The sequence below is a fragment of the Rattus rattus genome, chromosome 8 (assembly GCF_011064425.1).
Source record: "Rattus rattus isolate New Zealand chromosome 8, Rrattus_CSIRO_v1, whole genome shotgun sequence".
Lineage (NCBI taxonomy): Eukaryota > Metazoa > Chordata > Mammalia > Rodentia > Muridae > Rattus > Rattus rattus.
In genome coordinates, this window is record NC_046161.1 from 17,174,055 (window position 1) to 17,187,419 (window position 13,365).

General features: G+C 50.5%; 1 protein-coding gene across 1 annotated transcript in view; it reads right to left on the reverse strand.

Moving 5' to 3' along the window:
• Dnmt1 (DNA methyltransferase 1) overlaps positions 1–13,365 on the reverse strand; it is a 44,675-nt gene that overhangs the window by 5,136 nt on the left and 26,174 nt on the right. The window contains exons 17-29 of the mRNA XM_032909689.1: positions 11,348–11,466; positions 11,045–11,137; positions 10,038–10,189; positions 9,556–9,743; positions 9,282–9,462; positions 7,510–7,607; positions 7,224–7,371; positions 5,890–6,005; positions 5,576–5,777; positions 5,363–5,499; positions 4,783–4,956; positions 3,020–3,241; positions 1,075–1,267 (exon numbers count right to left, since the gene is read on the reverse strand). Coding sequence (XP_032765580.1) covers positions 1,075–1,267; positions 3,020–3,241; positions 4,783–4,956; positions 5,363–5,499; positions 5,576–5,777; positions 5,890–6,005; positions 7,224–7,371; positions 7,510–7,607; positions 9,282–9,462; positions 9,556–9,743; positions 10,038–10,189; positions 11,045–11,137; positions 11,348–11,466 — 2,023 coding nt within the window. The remainder of the gene's footprint in view (positions 1–1,074; positions 1,268–3,019; positions 3,242–4,782; positions 4,957–5,362; positions 5,500–5,575; positions 5,778–5,889; positions 6,006–7,223; positions 7,372–7,509; positions 7,608–9,281; positions 9,463–9,555; positions 9,744–10,037; positions 10,190–11,044; positions 11,138–11,347; positions 11,467–13,365) is intronic.

The following is a 13,365-nucleotide window of genomic DNA, read 5'->3' on the forward strand; positions in this document are numbered from 1 at the left end:
AGAACTGACCGACAGTCTCTTAATCTCCGAGCAGACCCACGGCCAATTAGCCACCAGTGGAATTTGATCTCACCACTGCAAACAGACAAACCTACAGGCAGCTGGTAGAGGTGCTAAGGCACAAGTACGAACTTGAGGGCAGAGAGGCCATCTACAAACTACGTGGGACTGAAGTGTACTCCAAGAAGGGGGACACTCAGCAAATCAAAACCCTAGAAGCCTACAACAGTCTCAGATACATTTTAATGGTGCTAAGACAATACAATGTTTCTGCCCTAACACCTCACACAGTCAACAATCAGCCTGCTAGCCATCAGCTCTCCTCATCAATGCCCCATCCTGCTTCCATAGCCAGAGTGATAGGCATCACGGCAGTTACACAGTGTGGAGGCCCAACCCAGGGCTCCATGTGTGCCAGGCAAGAACTCTACACATCCAGCCAGAGCCCCAGCTGCACTGTTTTCAGTCTTAATTCCAGCACTAGGAGGAGACAGGAGGATTTCCATCAGTTCAAGGTCAGCCCAATCTGCATATCGAGTTCTAGAGCTACACAGTGAGACCCCAAGTCAAAGAAAACAGAACAGGGGGTTGGGGAGTTAGCTCAGTGGTAGAGCGCTTGCCTAGCAAGCACAAGGCCCTGGGTTCGGTCCCCAGCTCCGAAAAAAGAAAAAAGAAAACAGAACAAAGACAAACAGGACTGCAGAAAAGGAGTACTGACTTCTGAGGACCCAGGTTCAATTCCCGGCACCCACATGGTAGCTCAGAACTGTCTGTAGCTCCAGTTTCAGGGGATCTGAGATATTCACACATACACACCCCACATACACACTCCTACCTCCCCCAACCTCCACACAGGCAAAACGCCAATTCTCATGAAAATAAAAATTTTAAAAGTCACTAAGCCAAAACCAGAAGCCACACACGCATTAGCCGCTTCCTTAGTCCATCTTGTATCTCCTGTTCTAAGACACACCCAGGACCCAGCCTCGTGTCTACCCCTGAGCCCTGCCCCACCCTGAGCCACTTTCTCGGGCACCCTGCTCTCGCACATTTGCCCCTGAAGCCTGGCTCCACCTCGAGAAAGTAGAAGCGGTCGGGGCCGCCCTGTGAGTAATCCTGGATGCTCTCAAGCAGGTCCTCTCCGTACTCCACGGTGCAGCGGCCTTGCACGTCGCTGAAGTCCACCACGGCTTCCTCATCGCTCCAGTAGAGCAGGTTGATGTCGGCGTGGTAGGTTGCCTGGATGGACTTGTGGGTGTTCTCTGGCCTGGAGGAGGACGCCAAGGGTCAGGACGTTAACACAGATTTGTAATCACAGGTCAGAGCTCCCTCACTTGCAGTGCCTAGACGGCAACTGGGTGCTGACAGGAACCTTATTAGTCTAAGCCTCACACCGTAACTTAAAGGCATTTTATTTTTTGAGAGTGTCTCGCTCTGCTGCCCAGGCTGCCCCTCCAGCTCAGTGCTCCTCGCCGCCAACACCTCAAGGGCTAGGACTACAAGCAGCCATCCCAGTCTACAGGTTACTTCAGGCAGCATTTAAAAAAGATGTATTCATTTTTGTTTAATGTGTATGGGTACTTTGCCTCCATGTATGTCTGGCTATGGGAGTGTACAGTGCCCATGGAAGCCACAGATGGCATCCGGTCCTGTGAAACTTAATAGATGTCTGTAGCCGCCATCTGGGTGCTGGAAACCATCAAATCTTAAGCTCGAAGCCTCTTCTCCAGCCTCTGCGTAGCAGAAGTATACCCGTGTGCCTGTAAGGGGTCAGCGGTAGGACTTGAGTATTTTGGTTTGAGGAAGTTCAACCTATAAACTGCACCACAGAAAAGACAACACTGGGCTGGAGAGATGGCTCAGTGGTTAAGAGCCCCGACTGCTCTTCAGGGGTCCTGAGTTCAATTCCCAGCAACCACATGGTGGCTCACAGCCATCTGTAATGAGATCTGATGCCCTCTTCTGGTGTGTCTGAAGACAGCTACAGTATACTTATAAATAAATAAATAATTCTAAAAAAGAAAGAAAGAAAGAAAGAAAGAAAGAAAGGAAAGAAAGAAAGGAAAGAAAGAAAGGAAAGAAAGAAAAGACAACATCCCAGTCCAGTCAGCTTGGTGACCACTACCCTTACTCGGCCCCAATGCCACAGCAGGAATGGGATTCCAAATCAGGGACTGGTCTGCTCCCTGCCTTCATCTGCCATCACTGCTGGGTGCCTTGCCCATCTGTGACCTCGCTGAGTATCACAAAGACCCCAGGAGAAGACTCAGGTGTATAGCAGGTTCCAGTATCCCGTCACCTGGGACGCCGAGACAGGGGTCTCAAGTTCCAGCTGCGCTGGTGAAGCACCTACTGGTCCATCTGGGACAGTTTTCCTTCACAGTGGCCCCTCCTCACTTCCAGTTACAGGATTTTTATAAGAAAAAGACTGAGAGCTGAGGCAGGAGGATCGATAGAGTCTCAAGGCAGGAGTGGACGACATAGAGAGCCCGAACTCCAGAACCCAGTTTTGTTTTGTTTCAGAGACAGGGCTTCTCTGTGTAGCTTTGATTGTCCTGAAACTCACTATGCAGACCAGGCTACCCTCGAACCCTAGAGATCCATCTGCCTTTGTCAATCAGCTAAAACCCATTCTCAAAGAGGCCGAAAGCACACATACATGCACAGAGGGGTTTGGGGTGTGCATGTGCATGCATTCGCGCGTGCGTGTGTGCATGTTTTCCGAGTTAAGCCAAGGGCTGGAAAACAAACTCCAGAACCAGCAAGGACAGTGTGCACAGAGCAGGACTGGGAGGGCAATGGGAGCAGACAAAGGGACTGTGGTTTGGGAGGGAGGACCCACACAAGTCAGGATACATTCCTTGAAACCAGCTTTCGGTTTTTGTCAGACATCGGTTCCCCACTGGCCCACAACTATGAAAGCCTGAGAGCGCCAAGTATGCAGCACACCTGTACCCGTAGGATAACCAGAAGCCACCTCCCACCCCTAGAGCCACGCCCCCCGCAGAGCCACGCCCACCTATAGAACTTGTAGAGCCTGATCTTGATGTCTGCCTCGTTGACCTTGCCACCTTTCTTCTTGCCACAGTGGATCTCTTTTATCCGACCAATCCGATAGGGTTCGGGGGCGTCCAGGTTGCTTCCTTTGATGTAGTCGGAATACTTGCGGTAATGCTCGGGGTACAGGTTCTCGTTCACAGGGTCCCTCTTAGAGCGTTTCATGGGGCTGGCCATTTTGATGCTGCAGAGGGGACAGGGAAGGGCGCAACTGAGCTGGGGCGAGAGTCTAGATGACTGGGAGCGGGCGGATTCCTCATCACGAGCTGGCACATCCAAGCACCGTTAAAGAAAAGGGACTCAAAAATCTCATGAAAAGTTTAAAACGCCACCCAATTCCCAGCGCTCAGGTGGGTGTGGACATTTGCACGTGGAATCCCAGGATTTGGGAGGCTGATGGAGGATCAGGAGTTCCAGGCTATCCTGGGATACCGGAGTTTTAGGCCCACCTGGACCTGCCCCCCAGCCATGTGGCATCTTGAACTTATTGGTATGGGACAAGATCCTGTCAGCAAACACAAATTGCAACGTCACAGGATGGGGGCTTCACAAAGAACAGCAGTTTCTTGGAGGGCACCATCCCCCCCAGGTGTCAGCAAAGTCAATGTGCGCGTGTATATGCACTTGTGTGCGTGTGCGCCATGTGTGCAGCCTGCATGCTGTGCCTCTACTTGGTACATGACACCCCAGGGAGACCCGTATAGAGGGCAACAAAGACAAGCACCGCTGACCGGTAAAACACAGCACCATTACACAGAGGCGCCCACCCAACTTCTCAGTTCCATGGGTCAAAACACTAAGCTGAATTTGAGGATTGAGGCCCCATTTCCCTAGTGCTCGGTGGGACCTTCAATCTAAGATCCTGAGGTATGGTTTGGTACACATGAACTGCGATTTCAACTTGTTCTAGTGCAGAGGACACAGTGGATGGAAGGTGAAGGTGATGATGTCCCCTGATATGAGGAAATCCTGTTCACAGTAAAAGATCTCGTTCTCCAGACCACGGGTAAAGCACTGCACTTTCTTTTTTTTCGGAGCTGGGGACCGAACCCAGGGCCTTGTGCTTGCTAGGCAAGCGCTCTACCACTGAGCTAAATCCCCAACCCAGCACTGCACTTTCAACAGGTTCAGACCTTCGAGTTCTGGGAGGCGAAACCCCAATGGGCTTCAGGAAAAAGACTGCAGGGAGGAAATCTGAGCCCGAGGCCTCACGGATTCTTCGAGGCAGAGCTGAGGCAGGAGCAGACTGTCCAGCATCGAGGGTCTCACCCAGCCTCACAACATCACAGCTCAGATGCTGAAAGGCTCCCAAGGCAGTGTGCGGAAGGCCAGGTCCCCAGGGCTGCACTATCAGCAAGTGGTAGAGCGTTTACAAGGGAGGAATGTCCCTGGAGGGACAGAACCTCTTCTCTCCCTCGCTTCCTAGCCGGATGACATGCACTGTTACCACCAGGCTTAGGGTGATCTGCCCAACCTTGTACAGGACCTTCCAAAATGAGCTGGAATATGGCTTCCAGTACTACAAAAGTCAGCTACATCAGGCATTTTGTTATGGTAATAAAGCTAACAGTTCTGAAGTTGAAATGTAGTCATTAGGCTATCTTCGTCTCACTAGAAACCAGAGTGATGGTCTAACACTGGCTTAAGGGATCAGCTGGGGATATCACAAAGCCAGCCGACTGGTGTGGAACTGGTGTGGAACCTGGTGTGGAACGGGTCACTCACTTGAAAGTAAAGGCCTCAGGAGGCAGGTACACACTGTCACCCAGTCGGTAGACAACACCGTTCTTGGTGATAGAACTGCAGTAGACCCGGCCGTCCACCTCCTCAAGTTGTTCCAGGACTTTGGGCATTTCTTTTTGTCTCAGCTCAGCCAGCCGGATACAAGATAGGCAGAACCTGCAGAAGCCAAAGCCGGAGGAGAAACTCAAGGTTCTGAGGTGGCAACTACTGAGATCCAAGAACATATCTGCAGGTGTCTGGAGAAGTGTCCCCTTTTTTAGGTCCACATTCTTGGGGATCACGGCTCAAAGGCAGAAATGAGCACTAGAAACAAGCCAGAGGCTGTGTGTGTGCTCGGCCAGCACACCCCAGGCCCAGGGCTACAACCCAGCACGGCAATGAGTATGTTTAAACAGAAGGCCACACCTTGCTCAAGGTAATCTCCAAGTGGTCAACACATTTAAACATTTCCAAAACGTTAGGCCTCTTTGGTGAGCAAAACGCAATTGGGAAGTAAACCTTTCTTGATGCCCGAGAGCAAGGCGGGGCACAGGGAGGGCTTACGACTGGCTCCCACACTCACTTGTGCTTGTTGTCCTCGGTCGGCTGGGTCTTGGGTGGGGACTCAAACCTTGCGTAGTCCTGGCTGTACCAGAACTGGTAGAAGTAGGTCTTCCCATCCTCGGCCCCCGGCAACATGGTCTCAGGGTCCATGCCTCCCTATGGAAACAGACTTGTGTCGGTCCGGGCTCTAACAGTGGGGCAGACAGAGTATGGGTCGAGAGAAGGCACTCACCTCCATGGCCCAGTTTGGGGAAGGCCCTCTGTAGATGACCTTGACCTTGCTGTGGATGTAGGAAAGTTGCATGTTTTCACATTCGCCTACAAGGAACAGCTCCAGAGGGTCAGAGGTGGCTCCGAGGACCGTGTCTGTCCCCGCGCAGAACCAGTGTGCGTGGAACATCTGCCCGTTCTTGTCTTCCCACAGTGCTGTGACCCTGTAGCATAAGACGAGACAGGGAACAGACCTCTCATGTAACCAGCACAACCTGGGTCTCATTCCAACACAGCTGGACTTGAGGTGTTCAAGAGGAAGGCGGACACACACACCTGGCTAGATACAGCGGTTTGGAGGGATCATCCGGAATGACTGAGACGCAGTCGCCCACCTCCAGAGTCTCTTCGTCGATGCTCACCTTCCAATAGTAAGTTCTGTTCTCTTCAATCTGAAAGCAAGCAATGGAGCTCAGGTGACGGTCACATCCGATGGTCTCACTGGATTTAACCTGGGTGGCGGCTAACTTCCTATGAAAATTGCTTGGGACTAAGTATGTGGGTCAGCAGTGCAAATTGTACTTAACAGATACAGACTCTGGGCGCCATCCCTAGCAACCCTTAAAAAACAAAAACAAAAACAAAAAAACCCACAAACAAACATGACTTTTGATCTACTAAGTCATGAAGGATGGGATGGCTCAGTGGGTAAAGAAGCTTGGCTCCAAGACAGATGACCCAAGGTTGATATCTGGGATGGAAGATAGAGAACAGTGACTTATACAATCTGTGCTGACACTTGTGCTGCAGCATCCTCAAGTAAATGTAATAATGATGATGATGATGCCAGGTGTAACACACACACACACACACACACACACACACACACACACACACACACACACACACACCCCCCTCCAGAGGCACAGGCAGGCCTACCTACTCTACACTGAGTTCCAGGCCAGTCAGAACAATACAGTAAAAACCCTGACTCAAAGAAAAGGCCTGGGCTGCTGGGATTGGTAGCACAGGCCTGTCTGTGATCCTAACATCTGAAGAGCACTCACTGCTCTTACAGAGAACTCATAGTAGCTCACAGCCAACCCTAACTGCAATTCTGGGTGATTATTCCATACCTTCTTCTACCCCGGTCATCAATCTAATAAATCTAATGAAAATAAAAGTTCTAACCCATCCGGGGCTATACAGTAAGATCCTATCTCCAAAACAAAACAAAGACCCCAAGGCTTCTGACCTTTCCCTAGTCTTGGCTGTCCTGGAATATGCTGTGTAGACCAGGCTAGCCTAGAACTCAAGATCTGCCTGCCTCTGCCTCCCGAGTGCAGAGATAAAGGTTTGTGTGCCCCTCTATCAGGCTTCATTTTTATAACAAGGACAGGAACACAGCCTGACAGGGCAGCACGTGGCTTAGCACTTGGGAGGTAGGAACTGAGCGTCAAAGGGTGCAGTGTATGGGCTACCCGCACTACAGACGCAGCTCAGGGTTTACCATGAGGAATGAGGTACAGCTCAGGTACAGAGCTCTAGCCCAGCATGCCTGGGGCCCTGTGCTTCCCTCCCAGTGTCAGGAACAAAGGAGGGGAAGGGGACAGCAGCCGCCAGGCTCCTGGCTGCAGGGCACACCGGTATACAAGAGGAAGGAGTCACACCTTCACAGGCTCCCCGAGCCAGGAGATGCGATCCTTATTCTGTTTCTTCTTCTTCCCTTGGTGCAACTTTTTGGGTGACGGCAACTCTGGTATATCATCATCAGCTTCTTCGTCTTCATCTGCCTCCTTCACGGCCAAGTTAGGACACCTGCAGAACACACACTGCAGTCAACCCAGCGAAAAGCCAAGTCAGCTCCATACCACGTCCCTGCAGGACGCTACATGGCACACTTGCCTTAGCCACCCTGGCCCCTCTGTTATCTGAGCAGAGCATAGCACAGCCTACCTCCTCTTGAGGCAAGCCTGTTTACTCCGTCCGGTGCCACCAAATTTAACCATGTCTTTGCACGCCTTGCACTTCCCACACTCAGGCTGTTGACAGACCTGAAAATACCAAGAGTCGACCAATCAGCAAATTCTCAACTGGCAGCTTTCATTTTGTTTGGCTTTATTTGTTTTTGTTTTTGAGAAGAGTTCTTTACACAAAGCTCTGGCTGTCCTGGAACTCACTACGTAGACCAGGCTGGCCTTGAACTCAGATACTCCTGCTTCTGCAGCCGAATGCTGGAATTAAAGGTTTGTGCTACTACATCCAGGCCCAGGAACGTTTACTCATAACTTTCAAAGATATGCATGTTCAGGGCCGTGGGGAAAGGCACTTGGTGCCGACCCTTACAACCCAAGTTCAATACCCAAGACCCACAGAAAGGTGCGAAACCAACTCCGGGGTTTCTTCTGACCTTCATATGCACACTGTGGCCCCATAGAGACACTCTAATAAAAAATTAGAAGTGTGAAACATACGGCATTTGTGCTGAACAGCTTCTTACCCTTCCCTCTGAGCGATACAGCATGGCAGCCACATGTGGCCTGAACCTGTGTCAGGTATCAAGTCAGCCAGCTGTTCACATACACACATGGCCTGAACAGGCATGTGGGGACAACCCCTAACAGACCGTGAGAACAAGGTAAACAAGGTAACCAAACAGGGCCACCAAGCACCCAGCTCCATTTAAACCACCACTGCCACCACAAAAAACAAAACAAAACAAAAAAAAAGCTTTAAACAAATAATCAGATACAAGGACATTGAGAAAAGTCAAGGAATGGCAAGGACAGGGCATCAAGGAATGGCAAGGACAGGGCATCAAGGAATGGCAAGGACAGGGCATCATGAGAGAAAAGAACTTGCTACTGTGGGGTGTGGAATCCATCCAGGCTCCGTTGTACCCAGGGAAAGTCAGGACAGTACATTGTAAAAGATGACTTTCTCTGAAGAAAAAACCCCAGCAGCCCCCTGGATGCTAAGAGCAGCACATGTAGGAAAGCGTCTCCTCTCCCATTCGAAGGCCCAGGATACCCAAGTCCCTGTACAGTCTGAGACAAGATGAGCTGTAAGCAGCTGTCAGGACATGCTAACATCAGAGGTGCATGGCAGTGCACATGTGAGTGCCCAGTGCACACAAGGTAGGTAACACCAGCAGTTTCAGGTCAGTCTTGTACACATTAAGTGCCTCAGAACATATGTGCATGTCTTAGGCTATGGTTCGGGACAAATTCATTCTCTAATTTTTCAAACATGACAGCCCAGGCTGACCTCAAACTCACTAGAACACTGAGAATGACCTTGAAATCCCGATCCTCCTGTCTCCTGTCTGCCAGGATCACAGGCTTGTGCCTCCAGGTGTAGCTTAACCACATCTGAAGTTTGGGTTTGCTTGTTTAGTGTGATGTAGGTGGATTCCAGGCTACGTCTACAAGAAGGATTCACAATTCACAAGAGCCAGGCATGGTGGCACAGGTCTGGAAACCCAGCTCTTAGAAGTCACAGTGAGGCTTCCGTAGCCACAAGTCTAAGCTGAGAGAAAAATGCTCATTCAGTTCTTCTCAGGGAACCCAGCTTCTGTAGCCACAGCGTCATCCAGACCAAAAGCCCTGGACACCGACTTCAACCCTCCCTCCATCTGCCTGTCTGGCCCTCAAGGCAGGCAGCTACCCCAGGGCATGGGCTGCTCCTTCTTCACATCTAAGAAGAGCAGCCAAGGACGGCCCACTCACCTCACAGACGCCACACCGGCGGCGCTTCATGGTGTTCTCTTTGTCCTCCTTGTCATCCTTCTCGATCTGCTCCGAGAAGAAAGTGTCGAAGATCTGATAGACCAGCTTGGTGGTGGTGGCTTTTGTGGGCCCTTTGCGCTTCACTTTGGCAGAATTGATGACCGTGCGCCTTGTTGCTCGCCTGAGGGAGAGGACCACCATTTCAGGGACCCCGACGCAGAGGACTGCCTCCTCTGGTCTCAAGCCTCCGACCCGAGTCTTGATACATCCTTACCTCTGTCCCAGGGAGACACCGGCCAAATGGATCAGGGACCTCATACAGGGAGACAAGAAGATGGGCGTCTCATCATCGTCCTTAGCGTCGTCGTAACTTTCTACCTGGCTCACCACAAACTGGGCATGGCGTAGGAGGGAGTCCTCAGTGAACCGGTTCACATTGATGGCAGAAGGAGGAACAGTGGTCTGTACGGGGAAGAAAAGATCACATGTTTCTAGTATTTCACATCCTTGTAGCACTAGGGGATGGAGAGCCTAGTACAGCATGCAGGCTAGGCAAGCAATGTACGACTGTACCACTAAGCCACAATGTACCTCAGCCCCTCACTGAGCAACTCTAGGCAGGGGCTCTACAACCGAGCCACGCCCCCAGGCCGGCTTCATTCATCCGTCAATCAAAACCCTTCTAGTGGTAACAGAAGGCTGTGCAGATTTTTATGTGGATCCAAACCTACCAGAGAAGGCAAAGCTCTCACCCACCTCGATCTTATTGATCAAGTCTTCATAGACAGCATCAGGATTGCTCTGCAAGAACTCGACCACAATCTTGCTGATGTAAATTTTCTCCTGCATCAGCCCAAATATTGGTGCATACTCTGGGCTGGGCTCCATCAGAAAGTATTCAGCAAATGCTGGGAAGAAAACATATGACCTGGGTTTTTTAGAGAATATGGATGAATGATCAGTCCAGTTAGGATGGTTAGCATTTTACCTGTTTATACAGACAGCTGCTTGATTTAAATAATGGGGTCTTGCCATGTTGCCTAGGCTAGCCCTAAACTCCGCCTCCTGAGTATCTAGGAGAACAGGTATCAGCTTTGTCCAGCAGGTAAAACATTAAAAACAGCTGTTTCAGGGCCAATGAGATGGCTCACCAGACAAGGGCGCCAGTTTGCAAGTTTGACAACCTGAGTTTGATCCTAGGGACTCACAAGGTAGAGGAAGATCAACTACAAGTTGTCCTCTATGACCCACATGCATGCTATGGTGCACATAGTAAGTGTAGAAAAAAATTTAAGGCCGTCTCAAAACTGATGGCCTCCAAGCTGAACACAGGGCAAGCATGAATCTACCGAGTTTCCAGAACAGAACAGTCTACAATTTGTCCTACAACAACAACAAAAAAAAAAACAAAAAAAAAAAACAAAAAAAAAAAACAAAAAACAAAAACAAAAACAAAAAAAAAAAAAAAAAAAAAACCCAAAAAAACAAAGCAAACAAAAAAACCCACAACCAAACCCCAAAAGCCCAACTTCTCCTTTAGCTAGTACCACTCGGGCTAGAAGAAAAGGGAACTTAGCTAGGGCTGGGACCCATTCAAGTTGTAAGCATTTGACTGTTGTACAACCAGAGGATCCACTTCCAGGCCGGTTACGATGAACACCAGTCACCAGATCCTGCCAATGCTAATGACCCCTCTGCACAAAGCCCACTGAGCCCAGGCAGGCAGGAGGCTTCAGGACACCCGTGACTGTGCAAACACTCACCGGTGGAAAAGCCAATGAGCGCCTTCTCGCCACCGTCAAAGCCACTGATCCACCACTGATTGATTGGCCCCAGGTTCTTGCCATTAACACCACCTGTGGGAAAAAGTCTTTCTATAAGAAACAGACTAAACACGGCGACTTGTACCTCCCATCCCTGCCAGGAAGACCCAGCCAGCATGCTGCCTCTCCAAGATCATTCTGCAGAACTTTGAGCTCTCCCTTGAAGCAGTACCTCCCATGGGATATCTTGCCTCCAAATTTGCTTGCTTCTTGAAACAACCCTTGTTTGAACATTTCACCTACCTTCCACAGACGGATTTTCTTCATGAATTGCTTTGGCAACACCAGAAAAGTAGAGTTCAACGTTCTTCTCAATGAGACCAGTGTCGACAGGACACAAGTGACCGCGACTGCAATACACACTGAACAGACAACAGACATCACTTTACCACCCAACCAACACTGAGGGCCATGTTGGTCTTTGCCAACACTGGTCTTCACCCAACGGTGACTCTCACTCCCTCTCCTGTACTACAAGCACACACGGTAACGTCAGAGGGTTCCTTTGAAGCTGCAGCTGTAAGCGGTTAGCTGTGAGCTGCCCTATGTAGGGATCGGAAACTGGAGTTTACTCTCCAGACTAAAGAACACCCGTAGTACCAGGCCTGTCCTCAGCCAATGCAGAGTCCCTTATGTCTCCCGGCTTCCAGCACAAAGGTTGCAAAGCCCTCAGCATCTTCCCGCACCAGGGAGGTGGCCATAAAACTCAACTGAGGGAGAAAGCCTGGGCTCAGCTTGAGGGCGCCACAGTGAGACTCACAGCTATCTACAGGGCAGGCTTCAAATGGCCCCTCGGAGGTCTCCTGCCTGTGAGGGCCTAGCCCTCTAGATTACTGGCAGACAGAATCCTCTATGGGAACCAATCTCCTGCGGCAGGGAGAGAACAGTCACCATCCAACTGGTAGGGAGGACAGTCACAGCCACACTGGGGGATCTTGACTCAAATGGCTCTAGGTACTTCAGCCCACGGTGTGTTCAACATCAGAGCACCCAGGAGTTTAATGCTTACTGCGATGCCAATGGGTGCTTCTTCCACCACAACAGTCCAGGACTTGTGTCCAGCCTGGTCACATCCTAGCCCTGATTCTCTGCTAGCCACTATGGCCTCTACGTTTACTGCCTGCTCAGTTCAGGCCCAGGCGAACCTTCAGGCAAACTAAGCACACCCAAGGCGGCTGCCTCCTCCTCCTCCACGTCAGGCCTCCATTCTGACTGCAACTCTGCTTTTGCCATTTCTGTCTCCCCCTTTCCCACTCCTTGATCCCCTCCCCACCGAGGCCCAGCCTCTCCTTACTACTGAGCTGTTAGGCAGAGTATTGTTAACCAAAACCCCACAATCCCAATATCGAGCATGAAAAATACATAGCACACAAGAACTGCCATTCTGCTCCTTTCAAACAAATAAGAGATGCTGTCTGAGCCAGAGATGGCGGGCACGCCTGTAACGCCAGCACTTGACAGGCAGAGGTAGGAGGACAACCAAAAATTCAGTCAGTCTGGCCTGGACGGCTGTGTCGGAGGGAGGGGAATCTGAACTCAGTGAGCATCATTTCAAGATGAGGGTCCCATCTTGTGATAATACACACACACACTGCAGAGTCACCCAAGTCCAAAGTGCCTTGGGGTTGCAAGTATTAAGTCACCTGTGAGCACTCACTCGCTGTTTCTCTGTGACAAGGCAAGGCTCTGAGGAGCTACGTCTGTGGATCTGGCATTCTGCACAGAGCTGTTCTTGTGTGAGCACAAGGATGAGCTTCAGAAAGGCACAGACTAAAGACCAACCACAAAGCAGCCAGCAAACCTGGGGGCGTGGCTTAGGACGAGCTCGCTTGCCTAGGGCCCAGAAGACCCTAGGTTCCTGATCCAGCAGTGAAAAAGCATCAGAACAATGACGAAGTTTTGTAGCCAGGCACAGTGCTGCAAACCTTTAATGCTAGTATGAGCTGAGGCAGGCAGATCCAAGTTGAGTCTAGCCTGACCAATTTAAAGAATTCTAGCCAAGGCTACATAGTCTGAATCCTGGTTTCAAACACAAAAAGGGGAAAGGGGAGAAAAAGAAAAACTAAGCTCAGTGGTGGCGCACCTGGAATTCAACACTAGGGATGAAAGGAGTTCACAGACAACCGGATGACACAGTTAAAGACCCTGTCTCAAAAACCAAAAGCAGGTCTGGAGGTTCAATCCCACCTTCAACCCCAGCACTCGGGAGGCAGAGACAGGCAGATCTCTGGGAGTTCAAAGCCAGCCTGGTCTACAAAAAT